Consider the following 23,624-nt stretch of genomic DNA (forward strand, 5'->3'; position numbering starts at 1 on the left):
GGAAATATTTTAAAATTTAATTTATTCCTGTGATTTCAAAGCTGTATTTTTAGCATCATTACTCCAGTCACATGATCTTCAGAAATCAGTCTAATATTCTGATTTGCTGCTCAAAAATAATTTATGATGATGTTGAAAACAGTGGAGTAGATTTTTTCAGGTTTCTTTGATGAATAGAAAGTTCAGAAGAACAGCTGTTTTTGTTGTACTTTGGATCAAATAAATGCAGACTTGGTGAGCAGAAGAGAGCAAAAACCTTTGACTGTAATGTAGGGCGGCTGATTATTGTTATAGATTGAAACAAATGTGCTTCAGCCAGGATAAAAAATATGAAAAGTGCTCTGAGTTGCTGCAGAAAAAAAAGAGCAACACACACATACTATACTACATCTATCAGCACACACACACACACACACTATACTACATCTATACACACACACTATCACACACACTATACTACATCTATCAGCACACACACTATACATCTATACACACACACAATATTCTACATCTATCAGCACACACACACACTATACTACATCTTATCAGCACACACACACACACACACACTATACTACATCTATACACACACTATTCTACATCTATCAGCACACACACACACTATACTACATCTATACACACACACACTATACTACATCTATACACACACACACTATACTACAAAAACGTGATTGGGGGGGGGCAACGAAAAAAGATAGTCAGAACTCATGTTATGATGTAGGTTTTTTTTTTTAAAGAAACACTCCACTATTTTTGAAAATAGGCTCATTAACTCTGCTAGAGTTAAACAGGTGAGTTTTACCGTTTTCCAATCCATTCAGCGGATCTCCGAGTCTGGCGGTAGCACTTTTAGCTTAGCTTAGCATAGATAATTGAATCCGATTAGACCGTTAGCATCTCGCTCAAAAATGACCCATTTAAAACCTGACTCTTCTGTAGTTACGTCGTGTACTAAGACTGACGGAAAATGAAGAGTTGGGATTTTCTAGGCCGATACGGTTAGGAGCTATACTCTCATTCCGGCGTAATAATTAAGGAGCCTTGCTGCCGTACCATGCAGGCGCAATGATATTACGCAGCGCCTGAAAATAGGCTAACTTACTTCAACATAACCACCTGCTTGCACGGGGACTATTTTCAGGCGCTGCGTAATGCTAACGGTCTAATCGGATTCATTGATCTATGCTAAGCTACAGCTAAATGTGCTTTACCATATTCTTAATTCTTTCAAGCAGACATTTATTTCTATAAATAAATTTAGATGAATCTTTAGGGCTACTAAAGTTTTTCAGTCAAGAGCAGTGCGTGATTTTCTGTCTTTCTGTTGTTGCTTGATTAACATCAATGACTCGATAGCAACTAAATTAGGCTGCTGTCCCTTTAAATCCGAATGCACCGCTGCAATGGATGCAATATACTGATACACGTTCTCCCTGCTGTTTACGTTCACTTAAGATGTAATCAACGGTGTTTATGTGAATACTCGTCAAAACGGACAATTCGTTTTATGAGTAATTCTCCGTAGCGCTGGGCGGTATACCTGTTCATACCGAATACCGGTGTTTATTTTTTGTTATGATATGAATTTTTAAAATACTGCAATACCGGTGTGTGTCGCTTAAACAACGTTGGGAACGCGGCACTGTTTGAAAGGCGTCCCCTTTCACTGTTGCACTGTGGTGAGGGAACAGCTGTATGTGTTACTAAGCGTGAAAGCTCAGAAACTGAAGCTGTAGAACTAATAGAACGTGATGACACAGAAGAACTCATCCACAATATCCACACTGACCTCCACAAATATCCAGCGCCCGCTACGATAGCAACTAAATTAGGCTGCTGTCCCTTTAAATCCGAATGCACCGCTGCAATGGATGCAATATACTGATACACGTTCTCCCTGCTGTTTACGTTCACTTAAGATGTAATCAACGGTGTTTATGTGAATACTCGTCAAAACGGACAATTCGACATCGTTTTATGAGTAATTCTCCGTAGCACTGGGCGGTATACCTGTTCATACCGAATACCGGTGTTTATTTTTGTTATGATATGAATTTTTAAAATACTGCAATACCGGTGTGTGTCGCTTAAACAACGTTGGGAACGCGGCACTGTTTGAAAGGCGTCCCCTTTCACTGTTGCACTGTGGTGAGGGAACAGCTGTATGTGTTACTAAGCGTGAAAGCTCAGAAACTGAAGCTGTAGAACTAATAGAACGTGATGACACAGAAGAACTCATCCACAATATCCACACTGACCTCCACAAATATCCAGCGCCCGGTAATCTAGCCAAAACAACCGCATAGCCGCTCTTTTGTGTAGATGCATGTGGATTTTATCAGACGATGCCGTGATTATAAATGAGAGCGACTCCTGGTTAACATGTATTAAAAGCGGTCGTGTTTAGTCACTATTTAGTGTGGTACTTTTTGGACAATATTCACTCATCATGACAGTAAAATAGAGCATTCTAAGTCAATATACTGCAGTGTTTCCTCTCAATCAGTACAAAATATGGTTAACACCCGGTCATGCATGAAAACAGAAATACCGTCATGAACAGTGAAACCGGTATCATTTTGAAAAATACCGTGATATAAATTTTTGGTCACACCGCCCGTCACCAGTCTGTCTGATGGCCGAGAGCATGCTGGGAAATCAACAACTGGCGCGGTGTGGAAGCTGTACACAATCCAGAACGAGACGTGAGAGAGCAAAAGAGGGAAAGATGCCAAAAACTCATGGCCGTCTTGCACAGAACTGTCCAGTTGATGGAGGCTGCTTGACTTTGACGAGTGCAGTTAACTAACCACTCGCTTACTAACACGTCAACGGAGTGAATGATTACAACAATGCTTCTTTTCAACTCGATGTCTATGAACAGCATCTCTACGCATGATGTTGATCTCCACAGACGGTAATAAACACGTCTCAGAGTTTACACTAATGCGCTTTTAATGGAAGCTCCACAGGCAACAGGAATATGAATTATTTTGAAATATGTTGGTAGCTATTTTAGGACTTCCATTATATGTATATTTAATTTCATTTTGAAATTATTCCAAATATTATCCATGATAATGAACAGCATGTGGGCCATACACAATAGGTTGAAAATAACCCAGAACATAATTTTTATTGATATTGATATTGATGTATGTTTTTATTTATTATAAATAAGAATAAATGCTATTGTTAATTAAAAATCATTAAATGCTATTAAAAACTAAACACTAATACATTTATATTTTTTATATATTTAAATATAAGATATTATTATTATCATCATCTGAGAGCGACTCCTGGTTAACATGTATTAAAAGCCGTCGTGTTTAGTCATTATTTAGTGTGGAATTTTTTTGACAATATTCACTCGTCATGACAGTGAAATAGGGCATTCTAAGTCAATATACTGCAGTATTTCCTCTCAATCAGTAAAAAATGATTAACACCCGGTCATGCATGAAAACAAAAATACCGTCATGTACCGTGAAACCGGTATAATTTTGAAAAATACCGTGATATACATTTTTGGTCATACCGCCCAGCACTAGCTCTGTTCATGCAATGTAAAACAGTACTTATGTGCTGTGTGAGAGGCGCTTTCTGTGTGTGTGCTTCAGTGTCTGCGCTCAGAAAACCAGACCGAATTGAGTTCTCTCTTGTGTCGTCAGATTTATTCATATGTCTGCTCTTCTCTTACTCACACATATTGACATTTTTGAACGTTTTATGCGACGTGCAGCAAGTGTATGTTAGCTTCTGTCCCGCCGGTTCATATGTTCGCACGCATCTAACCTCCGAACCACGCAGCAGATTCGTTCTGAATGAATCTCTTCCCAAATCGTCCCTCCCTGTCAATAGACTTTCATCATAGTTTTTGTCATTCAAAAAGAGTTTTAGTTCGTTGTCGTCTGTGGAAAAAAATGTCGTTGACAAATTATTCATGCATCCTGATGAATGCAGTGTTTGTTCCTCACGTCTCAGGAATAATAAGAAGGAGAGCGAGCTGACCACGGCTGTGGGACACTGGAGGAATCTCGAAGCCGCTCTGAACTCGAAGGAAGCAGATTATGCCAATTTACTGGCCACCAACCGCCGGCTGGAGAATGAGATTTCTGAGCTCAGGACTCAAGTGGTTAATGTGAGTGCAAACACACATCAAAGCACAGCGGCTGAAGCGGTGCGCACTAACTAGCCGTTTACTCCATCACTAGTCAGGGGCCCGTTCTTCGTACGTCGCTTATTACATCCGAGATGAAAATCATCGCGCTAATCAGGATCTGGCTAATCCGGTTCTTCGAGCGCAGCAGTTGTTGATGATTAGTCTGGCTGCATTAATTATCTGAGATAATTGCATGTTCATGGGTTGGTTTAAAAGGGGCTATGCATCGATACTCGAAACCACAATTAGCAATGCAGCGATTGGCTGGCGGCAAGACAGCAACGTAATGACATCATCTAATTAATAAAGACACCTGACGAAAAACTTGACAAATTTTTGGACCTTTATAAGGAAACAGCCAAGCGAACAAAACTACATAAATGTTATAATCGATCAATCAAATGTGCACTTTTTATTTTTATTTACATTTTTTACATGATTCCCAATTATTTATATTCACGATTTCTAATATTTTAAATTTTTATTTCAATGTAGCAATTAGCAATTCATGTCATTTTATATTGGAAGCAGATGTGTTACGTGACCGCATTAATGCACGACTCTGCATTATCTGTATAGCATGTGTGTAAGACTCGAATACAAGTATGAAGTAGCAGATTATGCCAATTTACTGGCCACCAACCGCCGGCTGGAGAATGAGATTTCTGAGCTCAGGACTCAAGTGGTTAATGTGAGTGCAAACACACATCAAAGCACAGCGGCTGAAGCGGTGCGCACTAACTAGCCGTTTACTCCATCACTAGTCAGGGGCCCGTTCTTCGTACGTCGCTTATTACATCCGAGATGAAAATCATCGCGCTAATCAGGATCTGGCTAATCCGGTTCTTCGAGCGCAGCAGTTGTTGATGATTAGTCTGGCTGCATTAATTATCTGAGATAATTGCATGTTCATGGGTTGGTTTAAAAGGGGCTATGCATCGATACTCGAAACCACAATTAGCAATGCAGCGATTGGCTGGCGGCAAGACAGCAACGTAATGACATCATCTAATTAATAAAGACACCTGACGAAAAACTTGACAAATTTTTGGACCTTTATAAGGAAACAGCCAAGCGAACAAAACTACATAAATGTTATACTCGATCAATCAAATGTGCACTTTTTATTTTTATTTACATTTTTTTAAATTTTTATTTCAATGTAGCAATTAGCAATTCATGTCATTTTATCTTGGAAGCAGATGTGTTACGTGACCGCATTAATGCACGACTCTGCATTATCTGTATAGCATGTGTGTAAGACTCGAATACAAGTATGAAGTAATAATTTTATGACGAATAAATCTTTCAGTGAGTAAAACTGGCTGTGTCTGTAGTATTAAAGTCTACACAACATTATTATATTATCTTTAAATTCATTTTTAAATGATTATTATTTTTAAATTATTGTCCCTGGATTATTAGGGTACTCTTGTAATAAAGTAGCGGTGGTAGAGGACAGATTTTAAGTATCAATTCTGCTTAAAAAGATGCAATCTAATCCTGTTTACATGAAATAAGCCTGCTCCCACATGATTCCCAATTATTTATATTCACGATTTCTAATATTTTAAATTTTTATTTCAATGTAGCAATTAGCAATTCATGTCATTTTATATTGGAAGCAGATGTGTTACGTGACCGCATTAATGCACGACTCTGCATTATCTGTATAGCATGTGTGTAAGACTCGAATACAAGTATGAAGTAGTAATTTTATGACGAATAAATCCTTCAGTGAGTAAAACTGGCTGTGTCTATAGTATTAAAGACAACACAACATGATCATATTATCTTTAAATACATTTTTAAATGATTATTATTGTCCCTGGATTAGAGGGGTACTCTTGTAATAAAGTAGCAGTGTCTGGGACAGATTTTAAGTATCAATTCTGCTTAAAAAGATGCGATCTAATCCTGTTTGCATGAAATAAGCTGCTCCCGAGCAAGTTTAAGTTTACGGAGCTGTTGCTATGACCGTAACTCCGGGATGAGCTTCGAAGAACCAAACAATCCAAGATCAGGCCAAATCCTCAACACTCACATCCAGCTAACTGAGTTAGCCGCGTACGAAGAACGGGCCGCCGTGCTTCAGGCCGGTGTCAGTAATCGTGGATCACATGACTTCAGTTATCCTGCGCTGTGATGGAGATCAGTGTTGTTTTACTCATTTGTGAGACCATTCTACTTTTTATTAATATTTTGTGAATTTTATTAATCATCTTATGAATAAGCTTTTATTTTTGTTATATACTTTGTCTTTTTTTGATGTTTAATAATTTGTTATTTTAGTACATCCAATCAAAATGAGAAATGTTTCCTTGGCAACGAGCTACAATAAAGTTTTTTTTATTATTTTTTTTTTTTAAGTAATACTTTTTTTATTTATTTATTTTTTTTATTTTTTTTATGGATTGTTTAACAAAAATATATATTTTTTAATATTTTGTCTTTTCATTTTAACTTAATTTTAATAATTGTGTGTTTTTGTCTTATGTATTTTATATCAATTTTATTTCAGTTAGTTAATTTTAGTACATCAAGTTACACTGTATGAAAATTAGAAATATTGCTTTGGCAACTAATATATATTTTATTTCAGTTATAGTTTTATTTCAAGACATGAAAATAATTTATGGTTTTAGTTTGTTACTGACAATATATTAAACTTTATTATTTAAACATTTTATATTTTAGTTTTTTTTTTTTTTTGTCTAAATAGTTGTTAATTTTCATTCCAGTTTTAGTTTGTTGGTTTTGTGCATTACACTGTAGAAATGAGATGTTGCCTTGGCAACTAGATAAAATATAGAAATATTTATCTATCTAGATAGATACATATAGATATATATTTATAGATGGATAAAGATTTTTTATTTTATTTCTGCTAAAGTTTTGTTTCAAGTAACGCCAGTTTTTTTTGTATGGTTTTATTTTAACAGTAATGTGAAAATTTTAAACTTAATTTTTTATATTTTTCTGTTTTTATATATTTTTTTAAATGTTTTGTCTTTTCATTTTAACTTTAGTTAGTTTTAGTAATCGTTTATTTTATTTATTTAGTGTACGTCAGCCCACTGTGTGACTAAACGTTGACTGATAGGAACGAGTACAAGTCCTGCCCAGCTTGAGTTGTTATAATGTGCAGTCGTTTCCAAACCTTGAACCCAATGAAGTAAACTCTTCCTCTGCCTTACAGCTGGAGTCTGGGCTGCAGAACCTCAAAGCCCAGCTGAACTCGGAGATGCTGCGGCGCGTGGACGCTGAGAACCAGCTCCAGACGCTTCAGGAGCAGCTGGACTTCCAGAAGCATCTCAGTGAACAGGTTTCTGCTGTGTTCTAGTTCTAGATGCTGGTTCGCACAGACCGGGCTCTGATGGCGTCTGCACTTCTGCTGCTGCTGTGTGTGCAGGAGGTGCGTGAGATGCGCAGTCGTCACGAGAGCCGGCTGGTGGAGCTGGACAGCGGCAGACAGAAGGAATTCGAGGGGAAACTAGCCGAAGCCCTGAAGCAGCTCCGAGAGGAACATGAGGCTCAAATCCAGCAGTACAAAGAGGAGCTGCAGAAAACCTTCGCCGCTAAGGTACAACCGTCTGCTTCTGTTCTCACCTGAACGTTTTGTTCAGAAACGCTCATTCATTTTATTTATAATCTAAAAACTATTTTCTCCCAAGGCCTGCTTACGTTTATATTTATATATATATATAACATATTACTTCTCGTAAAAAGTAGAGGTGTATCCCTGGTGTCCTGGCCAAATAAAAAATATATTTTATATTATTATTATTATTAGAAAATTTTTTATATATAAAATTTACTATTATTAATACTACTATTATTATTAAATGTATATTCTATTATAGTAATATTGTTTGCTATGTTTATATTTATATATATATATAACATATTACTTCTCGTAAAAATTAGAGGTGTATCCCTGGTGTCCTGGCCAAATAAAAAATATATTTTATATTATTATTATTAGAAAAAATATTTTTTATATATAAAATTTACTATTATTAATACTACTATTATTATTAAATGTATATTCTATTATAGTAATATTGTTTGCATTATAATTTATATTATGTATTTATTAATAATAATACACAAAATGGTGTATTGCCATTGTTTAAAAAAGTTATATATAATAATAATATTATTATTATTATTATTATTATTACTAGAAAAGGTAGATGGATACTTATTTAGAGGAATTTATTTATTATTATTATTAAATTTTATATAATTTATTATATTAATATTATTTGCATTATAAAAATGTCTATTTTTATTATTATTATTATTATTAAATTATATTGATTATTACCATTATGGTTTTAAAAAATTGTTATATTGAAAAAATATATAATGAAATGTTATTATTATAGTAATATCATTATTTGTGTGTGTGTGTGTGTGTGTATATATATATATATATATATATGCATGCATTATTAAATATTTTATTTATATATTTTTATATTAAAATATATATATATATATATATTATGATTACTATTATTATATGATATGTATTGTTTATTTTTATTATTATTATCATTATTATAAACATTTTTATATTATTATTATTGTAGTAGTAGTTTTTTTTTATTTGATTTTAGTCATAATATAGTTTTGCATGACAATCTCCTTTCTTCTCTGCCCCTGCACGAGTCACCCGGCACTTTTCTAGTGTGCACACTTGTAAAACATGCTGTCAGTCAGTAATGCAATGCATGTCTTACTAGCTTTCTATCAGCTGGCTGGTGTTCATGTGTGCGTGTTACACTGTATCTGACCAGCATTGAGCAGCAGCAGCCAGTGAAACGGCAAAACAGACTGCGAGAGCAGAAATAAAAACCCTTTCTTGACAGAATAGAAGAGACAAGCTGCCCAAAATCTCCCCAAATACTTTCCTCAGTTTCCTCCAGATGCTGGAGCTTTTAAAGCGGATGTGTATGAGACTATAAACCACATGTTCAGCAAATTCCCCTTCTCTTCAGATGAAAACTGACTGGAGGAAAGGCCATATATGCTTATTTCTTCGCAGTTTTATGAATTTTCTGATGCGTTTCGTAATGCAGCAGCAATGCACAAAATCAAGCGTTAACCAGCTTAACCCTTCCATCGCATTCAGTTCAGTTTCACTTCTAAAAAAAAAATCCATGGTTTTTAGTACAGGAAAATGAAGACTATCAAAATGCACACTTGTTTTTTTTCCAGATTTTAAAAAATATTTCTTAAGGTATATAACCATGTGAACTGAATTGTTACAAAAACTCTGCATATGGATTAAGACTATCAAAATACATTTTATTTATTAATTAATAAATAAAAAAAAGTTTTAAGAGGTATAACCATTTAAACTAAATGGTTACGTTAAGACTATCAAAATATGCATAATTAATTTTTTTCTGATTTTTGAAATAATTAAGATATATAACCATTTAAACTAAATTGTTACATCTTTGGAGCCTGAAGCGGTACATAAAAATGTCTAAAAAAATCCATAGTTTTTAGTATGGGGGAAAAAATTGCATATGGATTAAGGCTACCAAAATACATTTTTAATTAATTTATTTATTTTTTCAGATTTAAAAAAAATATATTTTTAAGAGGTATAACCATATAAACTAAATTGTTACATCTTTGGAATTCGGGTCAGTTTTGACCCCAAAAAGGGTTACATAAAAATGTACGGGAAAAAAAGAAATGCATATGGAGTAAGACTATCAAAATATGCATTTATTTTTTCCAGATTTTTACAATTATTTTAAACTAAATCATTACATGTTTTGCATTCGGGTCAATTGTGACCCAGAAGTGAACTGTGGCTTTTTCATGTTAATTTATGCTGCTTTTTTGTTCGTTTTACACATGTATGAGTTAGAATTTGTCTTGAATTACTTCTGTAAAATACATTTAGCCTCTTTCCCGAATGTCACACACACTTCGAGGAATTTTGATGGTAAATTTAAATATGCTCGGCATGCACAGAAACACAAGACAAAAGATGTAACTGACATGACAAATTAACTCTATCTAATGAACTCCACGATGTAGGTCAAAAGTACAAAGAACAAATAGTCTAGATTTGAAAGCTGCCACCTATTGTTGAAGCGCGGTCGATCGTCTTTTCATCCGAAGGTGAAACTTCATGCAACTGAAATAAATCCATTTAATTAGAAAACATTCCAGAGTGACATTTATGTTGCTTTTGATGTTGTTTTGATTACATTTTAAAAAAAGAATATGTAGATTTCAACAGTTTTTGATCAATTTAATTAATTAATACTGATAATTATATCAGTTTATCTGTTCTTATATATTTCATATAATGAGATACTGAAATAACATTTCTCAGGAATACTGCAAAAAAAAGATTATGTATCTCACGTCACAGTTGTTTTGCGATAGTTCTTGTAAAATTTGAAATTTCATAGAATGTCAAATTTTTTTTAAATGGACAACAAGGGGTTAAAATGTAGTAGCAGCATAGTAAAACACGGTAGCATTCAGAGGTTTGACATTTTTGCACTTTCACTCATTAATGAGAAGTTAATGATACAAATACAATATGCTGTTCGTTGAAAAATATGAAGTTATGACTGTTTAATAAGCTCGGGTCAAAAATGACCCGGGAACATGTGAAAAGAGTCTAATGCGATTTAAGGGTTAAAGAGGCTTTTCCAGCAGTCAGAGATGTACATTTATCCGTCTGTCTCTCAGAGCGAGGTAGTCTGCAGTTTCTCTCAGCTGAGGTGCAGGAAAACTGTAGTTCAGGGATTTGAGCGACAGGAAGTGGCTGCTGCGACCTGGACGCACAGGAAGTGCTTGAGTCCGTCACGTCTGTCTGTCATGGTACCTCAGTAATGTGTCAGTCATTTCACAGAGCAAGCTGGTTTCCAGGTTCTCAGTGCTCTGCGTTGATCTCTTGCAGCTGGAGAACGCCAAGCAGGCGGCGGTGAAGAACAGCGACTTCGCCTCGTCGACGAGAGAAGAGCTGGCGGGAACTAAACTCAGACTGGAGTCTCAGTCGCTGCAGATCAACAACCTGCAGAAACAGGTAATGATCCTATATCTGAAAAGAGGTTTTTAGTTCAGATTTGGTCATTTTAAGCTCATCTACACTAATGTTCAAAATACTTTTTTCCAGCAAGGATGTTGTAAATTGATCAAAAGTGACAGTAAAGACATGTATATCATTTCTTCATGAAAAATTTATTTTGTAATTTTATTTATTATAACATGTTCAAAAGTTTCGATTCAGTCATTTAATTAAGAAATTATTACTTTTATTCAGTAAGGATGCATTACATTTTTGACAAAGGCATTATTATTTATTCATGAAAAATAAAAATGTTAGTGGATATTGAGTTATTTTTAAATATTATATATATATATTTAAAAACTAGGAATATCCACTAACATGTACATTTTTTGTGTGTTCATGCTTTGGGTGTACAACAATACACAAAGCGCTATATAAATGCATCCATCCATTCATTCATTCATTCACATTACTATTTTTTTTTTTTATATATATATACATATATATATATATATATATATATATATATATATATATATATAGGGCTGCACGATAAGACGATAAGGATAGTCATGCGCATTTTGTTAAAAAAGCCGGTTCTGTAATCAGCAGGAAATCATCATCACGTGCTTGCTCACCAAGCCTGCATTTATTTGATCAAAAATACAGTAAAATTGTGAAATATTATTCTAATTTAAAACAGCTGTTTTCTATGTGAATATCTGTTAAACTGTAATTTATTTCTTTGATCAAAGCTGAATTTTTATCTAAAATAAAAAGTTTTTGTAACATTATACAAAATAAATTATAGAAATTAATATTTTTATTCATCAAGGACGCATTCAATTGATCAAAAGTGCCAGTAAAATTCACACAGAAAACAGCTTTTAAATTCAAATAATATTTAAAAAATAAATGCAGCCTTGGTGTGCAGAAGAGCCTCTTTATTGATTGGAAGTGCTCTTGTCTGTGGCTCAGAATGGGGTTCTGGAGGCTCGTGTTCAGGAGCTGGAGCAGATGCTGGCGCGTGAGCGACAGATGAACCAGCAGCGGCTCTCGCAGAAGGAGCAGGAGATGGCAGACATGCGGCAGCAGATGCAGGAGCAGCTGGAGGAGCACCAGAACCTGCTGGACGTCAAGCTCATGCTGGACATGGAGATCAACGCCTACCGCAAGATGCTGGAGGGAGAGGAGAAGCGGTGAGCCACTACAGTGTACACTAAAACCTTCATCCGTCCCTCGGGTCATTTTGACCCGAAAAAGATTTTCAAAAAGATTCTAAATATCGTCTGTTGATCGTACGGTCCAAGATTTCTTTACTTCATTCACACTTGCACCAGGAATACACCAAAAAAATTGAGTGGATTCGAGGAGTTTAAATTAATGCAATAAAAAAAAGTAACAAAAGGGTCCCTCGCGGGTCATATTGACCCGCATAGGAATGAATGGAATTTACGAGAAAACTGCATTTTTCATTAGTATATATATACAAAATCTGAGACAATCCAGTAAAGATTTATACCCAAACGTAGGGCTGAGACTACAGAATATCCCCAATGCAGAAAAAAACTCACATACACACACATACACATACATGGTACACATACTCCCATAGAACACATTATAATATTTTTCATCTTTCTGCTGGGTTATGACTGTCATTTTTCCTTTTTTTTTTTTTTTTTTTTTTTTAGAGTGATGTGGTGGAGACCAATGTTTTTTTTAAATATATTATATATTTATGAAATATACATGTTTAGGTTCTAATTCAGTTAGAATTTTTTTTTTTTTTTAAATATGAATTTTGTAATGTTTCAATATATATTTGAATCCTTAACCAAATTGAAGCCTTAAGATGATCTTATTTCTCATGTTTCACTTGTTTTGCTCCGTTAAAAGTCTCCATAGGATCCTATAGGCCTCTCTAGTAGCTGTAACCATAAAATGCAATTTTATGTAAATTTTCCCACCAGATGGCATCAGAGACACTCAGTGACTCAATTCCAAGGCCACCTGTTGGTTTTTGATGAAACGGGACTGAAATTGTGTCTCTTATTTTTTGGTGAAATGTACAAAAACTGCTTATTTCCTTAAAAATATCCAGAATAAAAGGTAAATATGATATAAATCACCAAAAAATAATAGAAAAACCTACATAAATATTTAGAAAACAAATTATAAAATTGTATCAATGTAAGATTTCTGGACCAACAATGAAATGAATGTCATTTTTAGCCTTCGGGTCATTTTGACCCGCGAGGGACACTTTTGTTCTAGGTTCGGGAGGGACGGATGAGGGTTTTAATCAACATTCATGAAAGTAAATGTACCCAAATTAGCCCAAATGCTAGTTTTCATTGGTAGTCCCTTTGCCAGATGTTATTAGGCCAAAAAACTAGAAGAAGAAAAAAAAAAATAGAAAAGACAATGACAACGAAATTCAACCAAAAATTAAGCAACGAATTATACAAACTGACAATAAAATAAATGTATTAAAAAAAATTTAATAGAAAGCAGCTTATTAATATATATGAACAACATTAATGTTCACGTTGTTGGTTATGAGGAAGCGGTTTCTTAAAATGATGCTTAAATGAGTTAATGATTAACATTCTCTAATTGATTGTGGTATTGAATTCCACTGATGAAAAAAAACATTTGTATTTAGAGTTTTATTTATTTATATGAACGTTTGTTTTTTTGGTGATTTTAAGCTCATCTACTCCGTTTTTTTAATTTTTTTATTATTTTAAGAAATTCTATTCACCAGAGATGCATTAAATTGATCAAAAGTGCTAAAGGATATTAATATAATTTTTTTCAACAACAAAAAAAAGTAAATGTTAGTGGATAATTTGTTTTCAATTTTATTCATTTTAATGTATATCTGCAAAAAGCAAAGATTTTTTTATTTTTCATAATATTACTGGGTCAAAGATGTTAAGATGTCCGCATCAAAAGAAATGTACAAGTGATTATATGTCGATAGAAAGCACATTAAATGTAAGTAAAGTGTCGACTTTTAAGGTTTCAAATAAGAGGAGAATAAAATGTTAAAATTTGGTTGAAAAAATGTTACATTGTCATTCAGTGTAACACAATATTTATGTAGAACATGCTTATTCTGACGTGTACATATTAAAATATATAAAAGAATAAGGGAGTATATTAAATTTCATTGTGTTTTAAATGAGTAAAAAAGTATTGCTGATAAATGGACAAAACCTAGGCTAGTGGCATGTTTAAAAAATGTAAAATGACAGCTAATTAGTATTTGGGGTGGAAGTAATTAGTCTTTTAATGTGTCATAAATTGATTTTTGTTGTAAATATGCCTGACAAGGTTGTTACACTGAATGACATTTTAGTGGCTCTCTTCTGTAAATTGGGAAAATGTATGATATTTATTTTTTTGCTCAGGAAAAACAAAAATGCAATTAAATTAAACCGAAAACGTTTGAATTTTTCTGGGGGAAAAACAACAATTTAAAGCAGTATTACACTTATGTTTTTATGCTTGAACCCTTTGTCGTCTTTGACCCTCATACTTTCATTCAGCAAGGATGCATCATTAAATTGATCAGAAGTGACCGTAAAGACATTTATAATGTTTCAAAAGGTTATATATTAATGTGTTAATTAAATTCAGTATTTAACTTTAAACAAGAGCGCTTAATTCCAAGCTCTGCTTGAATGGATGAATTGTATTTGTTTGTTTGCTTATTTAAATTTATTTGTATTTTATTTAAAGGAATTTTTTTTGGTTAAATGTTCATTTTCAACAATTTTATCTACCTTGTTTTTATGCATTTCAATTTATATAATTATTTTAGCATTTAATAATACATTTTTTTAAAAGTTGTATTTGTTAACATTAATTCAAGCACAGTGAACGGACAATGAACAACTTTTTAGTAGCTAACATTTAACAAAGATTAATAAATGCAGTTTTTTTTTAATGTTTTAATTTTATTTAAATGCTTTGGTTAAATGTGCGTTTCAACAATTGTATCTTATGCATAATTAAAATTTATATAATAATAACAATGTTAACGTTAGTTCATGCACCGTGAACAAACAATTATGTTTTTATTAGCTGACATTTAACAGATTAATAAATGCATTAGCTAGCATGAAGTGCATTGAGTGCTGCTGAGAGCTGTGTTTGTGTGCTTTGGTTGCTCTCAGACTGAATCTGTCTCCGAGTCCGGTCCAGCAGTCGTCGGTCTCTCGCACGAGGAAGCGCAAACACGAGGGCACGAGTTCAGGACTGTCTCCCAGCTACAAGCTCTCCCAGCATTCCTCCTCGCGCGGGAACCTGTGCATCGACGAGATCGACCTGGACGGACGCTTCGTTAAGCTCAAGAACAACTCTGATCAGGTGCGGCACACAGTCTCTGCAGACGATCTGATCTGCCAAAGATCTGAATGACATGCTTTTTATCATCACAGTCACATTATACCAGTCGCCGATAAACGACTAGACTTTCTATTAGTGCTGCACGATTATGACAAATCAGAAGTGTCGATTATTCCCTTGAAATTGTAATTGCGATTTATTAATTACCATTATCACAATTTACACTGAATGGTGTTTATACCAGTGTTTGAAGCAACCGCATGCCGTATTTTTATATGAAAATAAACAAGCTGCGAACACTAACCTTTAGTGCTTCTCTATAGTATTAAGTCTCAAATGTCAAATATACATCGGATTGGTTTCTTCTTTAAATTCTAATAAAAAAGTCAATATGCATGGGATTATATGTTATAGGGCTGCACAATTAATCTAATTTCTAATCACAATTACGGACGCCACAATTACGTAATCGTTCAAAGTCCACTCATGTTATTCTGCACGCTTAAGATGCGTTTTTTTTCTTTCTACATGTTATCTTAAGTGTTTTTCCATTGTTTTAGTTTAAGTATAACATACCATTCATATTCATGGCTGCACGATTATGACAAATCAGAAGTGTCGATTATTCCCTTGAAATTGTAATTGCGATTATTAATTACCATTATCACAATTTACACTGAATGGTGTTTATACCAGTGTTTGAAGCAACCGCATGCCGTATTTTTATATGAAAATAAACAAGCTGCGAACACTAACCTTTAGTGCTTCTCTATAGTATTAAGTCTCAAATGTCAAATATACATCGGATTGGTTTCTTCTTTAAATTCTAATAAAAAAGTCAATATGCATGGGATTATATGTTATAGGGCTGCACAATTAATCTAATTTCTAATCACAATTACGGACGCCACAATTACGTAATCGTTCAAAGTCCACTCATGTTATTCTGCACGCTTAAGATGCGTTTTTTTTCTTTCTACATGTTATCTTAAGTGTTTTTCCATTGTTTTAGTTTAAGTATAACATACCATTCATATTCATACTTTATTATAATTTAAAGAAGAAACCAATCTGATACTATAGGCTTAATACTATAGAGAAGCACTAAAGGTTAGTGTTCGCAGCTTGTTTATTTTCATATAAAAATACGGCATGCGGTTGCTTCAAACACTGGTATAAACACCATTCAGTGTAAATTGTGATAATGGTAATTAATAATCGCAATTACTATTTCAAGGGAATAATCGACAATTCTGATTTGTCATAATCGTGCAGCACTAATATGTTATTCTAACACTAAAATTAAAACGATTGAAAATGCTTAAGATAACATGTAGAAAGAAAAAAACGCATCTTAAGCGTGCAGAATACCGGACTAATATGGACGTTGAACGATTACGTAATTGTGGCGTCCGTAATTGTGATCGCGATTAGTAATTCGATTAATTGTGCAGCCCTAGTTTCTATTAATATTTTGTAAGTTTTAGTAGTTTTGTTGTGTTTATAATTGTATATATTTTTTAATATCTATGTAATTTAAGATTTTTAATCACTACTTTTATTTTTATTTTGTTTGTGAAAGTTTTGGTAGTCTTATTTTTGTCGCATTCAGCATGTCTGTGTAGTTTTTAATCATATTTTAAATGTTTCACTTTTATGGTTTCATTTTAATTTGATAGTTGTGTTTTTATACTGTATATAGTATTAATATTTAGAATTTTCATTTTATTTCAATTTTAGTAATTGTCCGTTTTTTATTTATTTTTTAGTATATCTATATAAATTTTAATATTTAGATTTTTTTTCTTATTTTTTTATTTTAATTTAAGATTTAGTCATTTTGATGTCACTTAACTAGGTTTAAAAAAAAAATTAAGTAGTTTTGTCATTTGTGTTTTTATTTCATTTTAATTAAATTTAGTAATTTTACTTTTTATCACTTTAATACTGTATGTCTATAGTTTATCAATATTGAGTTTTTTTGTTTTACTTTATACAGTATTCCTTCAATTTAATTCAAGTTTTAGTAATTTTGTGTTTTTGTCGCTTTTTTTATGTTTGTAGTTTATTAATTCAAATTTTATTTTCTCATTTTCCATTTTTCATTTTAGTACGTTTTAGTAATTTTGTTTTTATCACTTGTGTTGGTTTTTTTTAATGTCTAATATAGCGTTTAATAATTTAAATTGTCTTTTTTTTTTTTTTTTGGTTTAAATTTTTTTTATATATATATATATATATATATATTTTCAGTGTTATTTTATTTTTTGTACTTCAATTAAACATTATAAATGTTGCCTTGGCTGCTAAGTGATTTTAATTTTTTTTCTCCCAGTTTTTATTTCAAGTAAATGTTTTATGGTTTAAGACAATAATAAGCCTGCAGTACATCACACTGTATTTTTGCTAGAAAATTGAATGCATATGCAATGCATGTGTTAAAGTGTATTTCTGGATGACTTGAGTGAGTGTTCGACACACAGACAGCTGTTCGTGTGGTTCATTAGCAGTGAATGTCCCGCTCTGTCTGTGCTCCAGGATCAGTCTCTCGGCGGCTGGGTGTTGAGGAAGAGTGAAGCAGAAGCTCCTGACATCGTTTTTCAGATCCCCTCGCCGTGTGTGCTGCACGCCGGACAGACGCTGACGGTAAGCGTGGTGAAACCGTGGTACATGAGCTGGGGTTTGTCCGTGTGACCTGTCTGAACGCTGTGTGCGTGTGTGCGTGTGTGCGTGTGTGCGTGTGTGTGTGTTCAGATCTGGGCCGCGGGGTCAGCGACGGAGCTGGTGCCTCGGGGGGATCTGGTGCTCAGGACCCATGAGACCTGGGGCCCGTTTGGGGAGGTGCGCGTCTCTCTGCTGAACCCGCAGAACGAGGTGATTTCCAATTATAGCAGTTCACGTGCGTCTATTCCTAACTCGGTGTTATAAAGCGGAGAGTTCCGGTGCTTGGCTCTGATTGGCTGAGCCGCGTTCGAAGCTGTCGTAAGTGACGCTACAAAGTAACATACACCTTTGTTTACGTTTGTGTGTTGCTCGGCAACCACTTAATTTATACAAACAACTACATTGTTTGGTGGAAGAATACTGTTTTTATTAATATCATTACACTGATATATATTTTCAGCAATTTCATCTAATTTTATGCAACTCGCATTAATTGTATTTTTATTTAATAGTAATGCTGATTATTTATTATTACTACTACCTATTTATTTATTTAGTTCATTAATTTATTACATTTATTTATCCATTTAATTGATTAGTTTATTTAATTTGTATTTATGTATTGTTTTTTTGTTTTATTTAAAATTTCAGCAATTTTTATATCGTATTTTATGCAACTTTGTCAACTAAATTGTATTATTTTTTTAATAATAATTATCTATTTAGTTTATTCATTTTTTTATTATTAATTTAGTTTTGTTTGTTTTATATTTCATTTAAAATTCAGCAATTTTATCTAATTTTATGCAACTTTCACAATTTAATTGTATTAAATTATTTAATAATAATAATTATTATTATTATTATTACTACCTATTTATTTCATTCATTTTTTGTTTTATTAAATTATCTATTCGTTTAATTTATTTCTTTTTTTATTATATTTATGTATTTTTTTATTTTAAGTACTTTCAGCAATATTTTATGCAACTTTGTCATCTAAATTGTATTTTTATTTTTTATAATAATAATTATTATTATTTAGTTTTATTAATTTTAATATTTTTATTAATTCTTTTGGTTTATTTTATATTTGTATATACATTTATTATCCATTTTGTTTTGATCATCGACAGCATGTCCCAGAGTACCTGAGAAGTTTGAACACAGCGCCAGGAAGTGTTCCAGAGAATATTATATTATTATTATTTTGAATAAACAAATCGATCATGCCGTTTAATTGCTTGAAATACTATAGTGAATATAAATGAAGTTTGAACTTCTGATTGCTTCTGAGAGTGCAGCCTCTAAAATGTGTGTGTGTGTGTGTGTGTGTGTGTCAGGAAACGGCAGAGTTTTGTCTGGTGTGTGTTCAGGGTAAAGCTGACGAGGATCTGGAGTGTGACGAGAACATCCCGAGCCGTGAAGTCCACCTGCGCCGACAGGTAAAGCCCTTTACATCACATTATATCATAGTCTTCAGATGATTCCTCGTTTGTTTCGATGAGAGGAGCTCAAACAGTCGATGACGCAGATGAACATCACTGGTTTAATACTCCCAGAAAATGCATGCACTTTGAATGCAATGCCACTCATTTTGGATAAAAGCATGTCAAATGCATGACTATAAATGCAACATTTGTCATTTTCAGACAGTCTGTTTCTTTAAAAACATGCTGTGTTTTCTCTGAAACAAGAGCACTAGATGAAATCTGCATTCATGTGGTTTCTTCTTCACCTGTGTTCTGTAAAAGCCCAAAAGAAGGAAAAAGAAATGTTGTTCTGTGTCCTGACGGGCTGGAGGTGAGATGGGTTCTGCGTTCGCAGTCACTGCAGCTTTGCATGTTTGCTAACACGTCGCCAGCATTAGAGCGTGTTTTAACAGCCGTGTGTTTCATCTCAACACTCACAGCACAGGAGCTCAACATTTATCTGAACAGGCTCAGGGTTTGAGCCTCTTGCTGAGCTGTGAAACAGTATTTAAATTTTTTTATGAAATGTATACATTTCTGTCCATATGACAAGGAATTATAGGCTTGCTCTTCTGAGACCCATTTAATAAATTCCTTATTTTATTTATTTTTTTCTCTCATTTAATGTTTTTTTTTTTTAATGCATTTTTGTTTTTATTTTAATTTAGTTCTGGTTTGTATTTTATGTATCAAGTCATTTGTTTGCTCTTTATTTATATTTTATGCATGTATCTATGGTTTTATTTATATTATGTATTTTTATTTCTTTGTGTTTTTGCATTTTCTGTATATATTTGTGTATTTTTATTTTTTGGAATATTTATTTTAAGTGCTATGTCTTTATCTATTTTTTTTGTTTTTATTTATATTATGTATTAAAGGTGACGTATCATGAAAATCTGACTTTTCCAGGTGTTAATGTGTGTGACTGAGAGCTTAGTTTAGTACTCGCATGCTGTGACAGCCGCTTTCTGTGCGTGTGCTTCAGATGTGTGCGCTCAGAAAACCTTATATCTGAAGTTTAGAATTTAAAACGCATGATTTCAGCACGATAAACATGATAATCAGAACCAAAACAGATGTTTTTAACAGGTATGAGCCGTAAAGGCACAGCTCTATTCTGGAAAAGGGGGCGGGGAGCAGCAGCTCATTTGCATTTAAAGAGACAAGCACGAAAAATAGCTTGCGTTTCTGCTTCCACTCAAAATAGGCATTTTCAAAATTTATATAATGATCTGTGCAGTATTTTGAGCTGAAACTTCACAGACACATTCTGGGGACATCAGGGACTTATATATTGTAAAAAGGGGCATAATATGTCTCCTTTAAGTCATTTTGTTTATGTATTGTTTTCTTATATTATGCATTTATCTTTTTATTTATATTATATATTGATTGATTTTTATGTATTTTTTTTCTTATTTGTTTGCATCTATTTTCCATCTACTTAAAGGTCAATCTACTAGAAAGGCTGACATCTTTAATCTGCAATAAAATCTGATAATAATGGTATGGTAAATCTACCGTAACAAACTGCTTTTTTTCAGGCTGGCACATGCAGATGCATGTTTAACTTCTCTGTTTGTTCATCTGGTGAATCTGCTGTGTGCATGTCGTCTCTAGGCTGCAGCTTGATTCAGATGTGAACGTTCGTGCTCCGCTTTAGTTCATTCAGTCGTTCTCATGCAGATGTTTGTGAATAATCTGTGTGTGTTTCAGGCTCAGAGACACAATCAGGACGCTAGCTGTGCCGTCATGTGAGTCTCGACTCGACTTCAGACGCTCGTCTAACCGTTCGCTCGCACTTATCACATCTGATAACTGTTCAGAGCCGAAACTGGATTTTTTTAATGTGAATTCTTTGCTGCTGTTTGTTCAAATAATAAAGTTTAAACTGTTAGGCTATAAATTAAAATAAATGCTTTTTGCAAAATCATGTTTTAAAGATTTATTTCTTCATATCTTGAATGATCATGATGTTTCCATTAGTTTTTTTTTTTTTATAGTGCTGATTTTATAAAGTAAAACCCTTAGTTCTTGAGTTGATTTATGATTCTTTGGAGCGTAATAAAGGTATTTATGTTCCATTTATATTTTATTCAGATCAAGAACAGGACAATTAAGTTCAGTAACATCTGAATTCAAATCCCTGTTGATTTTAATGGAGAATTTCTAGGCTTGAGAGAAAAGTAAAAAAAATATATATATTGGTGTGAGAAACCGGTGTACATTTACATGAAATAAACACCGTGATTGCTATAATCATGGCAGCCACAAATTATCTGTGGTTTTGCGTCACTAACCATAGTTTACCCTGGTATTTGTAGTAAAACTGTAGTAAAACGCCAAAAAGAAAGTTACATTTTTACTATAATAAAACCATGGTTTTATTTACATGGAACCGGCTCCGAAGTTCCGATTGAAATCAAAAGATTTGTGAACCGGCTCCAAAGTTCAGATCTAAATCAGAAGATTCGCGGTACGCGCTCCGAAGTTCCGATCTAAATCAAAAGATTCGCGATACGCGCTCCGAAGTTCAGATCTAAATCAAAAGATTCGCGATACGCGCTCCGAAGTTCCGATCTAAATCAAAAGATTCGTGAACCGGCTCCGAAGTTCAGATCTAAATCAAGATTCGCGATACGCGCTCTGAAGTTCAGATCTAAATCAAAAGATTCGTGAACCGTCCCCGAATTTCAGATCTAAATCAAGATTCGCGATACGCGCTCTGAAGTTCAGATCTAAATCAAAAGATTCGTGAACCGGCTCCGAAGTTCAGATCTAAATCAAGATTCGCGATACGCGCTCCGAAGTTCCGATCTAAATCAAAAGATTCGTGAACCGGCTCCGAAGTTCAGATCTAAATCAAGATTCGCGATACGCGCTCTGAAGTTCAGATCTAAATCAAAAGATTTGCGATACGCGCTCCGAAGTTCCGATCTAAATCAAAAGATTCACGAACCGGCTCCGAAGTTCAGATCTAAATCAGAAGATTTGTGAACCGGCTCCAAAGTTCAGATCTAAATCAAAAGAGTCGGGAACCGGCTCTAAAGTTCAGATCTAAATCAGAAGATTCGTGAACCGGCTCCGAAGTTCCGATCTAAATCAAAAGATTCGTGATACGCGCTCCGAAGTTCCGATCTAAATCAAAAGATTCGCGAACCGGCTCCGAAGTTCAGATCTAAATCAGAAGATTCGCGAACCGGCTCCAAAGTTCAGATCTAAATCAAAAGATTCGCGAACCGGCTCCGAAGTTCAGATCTAAATCAGAAGATTCGTGAACCGGCTCCAAAGTTCAGATCTAAATCAAGATTCGCGGTACGCGCTCCGAAGTTCAGATCTAAATCAAAAGATTTGCGATACGCGCTCCGAAGTTCCGATCTAAATCAAAAGATTCGTGAACCGGCTCCAAAGTTCAGATCTAAATCAAAAGAGTCGGGAACCGGCTCTAAAGTTCAGATCTAAATCAGAAGATTCGTGAACCAGCTCCGAAGTTCCGATCAAAATCAAAAGATTCGCGATACGCGCTCCGAAGTTCCGATCTAAATCAAAAGATTCGCGAACCGGCTCCGAAGTTCCGATCTAAATCAAAAGAGTCGGGAACCGGCTCTAAAGTTCAGATCTAAATCAAAAAATTTGCGAACCGGCTCTAAAGTTCCGATCTAAATCAAAAGATTCGTGAACCGGCTCTAAAGTTCCGATCTAAATCAAAAGATTTGTGAACCGGCTCCAAAGTTCCGATCTAAATCAAGTGATTCACGGTTTGCGCTCCGAAGTTCCGCTGCGTCCCAATTCGCCTACTTATACTATGCCCTAAAAGTATGTACTCTTTTTGTGAAGAAAAACTACATACTTTTGAGTATGTAGCAGACTAAGCTTCGGGACATGC

At 33.9% G+C, this 23,624-nt stretch overlaps 1 protein-coding gene across 3 annotated transcripts in view; it reads left to right on the plus strand.

The window, feature by feature from the left end:
* lmnl3 (lamin L3) overlaps nt 1–21,656 on the plus strand; it is a 23,862-nt gene extending 2,206 nt beyond the window's left edge. The window contains exons 2-12 of one of the 3 annotated variants that reach the window (XM_016256405.1): nt 4,009–4,091; nt 4,804–4,877; nt 7,386–7,511; nt 7,599–7,769; nt 11,130–11,255; nt 12,219–12,439; nt 15,428–15,620; nt 18,138–18,245; nt 18,354–18,473; nt 19,607–19,708; nt 20,018–20,149. In XM_016256405.1, the coding sequence (XP_016111891.1) occupies nt 4,009–4,091; nt 4,804–4,877; nt 7,386–7,511; nt 7,599–7,769; nt 11,130–11,255; nt 12,219–12,439; nt 15,428–15,620; nt 18,138–18,245; nt 18,354–18,473; nt 19,607–19,708; nt 20,018–20,056 (1,363 nt within the window). In that variant the 3' untranslated portion in view covers nt 20,057–20,149. Of the gene's footprint in view, nt 1–4,008; nt 4,166–4,803; nt 4,878–7,385; nt 7,512–7,598; nt 7,770–11,129; nt 11,256–12,218; nt 12,440–15,427; nt 15,621–18,137; nt 18,246–18,353; nt 18,474–19,606; nt 19,709–20,017; nt 20,150–21,454 lie in introns of those variants that run through there. The other 2 variants (XM_016256403.1, XM_016256404.1) reach the window with 2 other exon arrangements.
* Nucleotides 21,657–23,624: the final 1,968 nt, after the last annotated feature.

This window comes from Sinocyclocheilus grahami, unplaced genomic scaffold (assembly GCF_001515645.1).
Source record: "Sinocyclocheilus grahami isolate Dianchi unplaced genomic scaffold, SAMN03320097.WGS_v1.1 scaffold1425.1, whole genome shotgun sequence".
In the NCBI taxonomy this organism is placed as follows: Eukaryota; Metazoa; Chordata; class Actinopteri; order Cypriniformes; family Cyprinidae; genus Sinocyclocheilus; species Sinocyclocheilus grahami.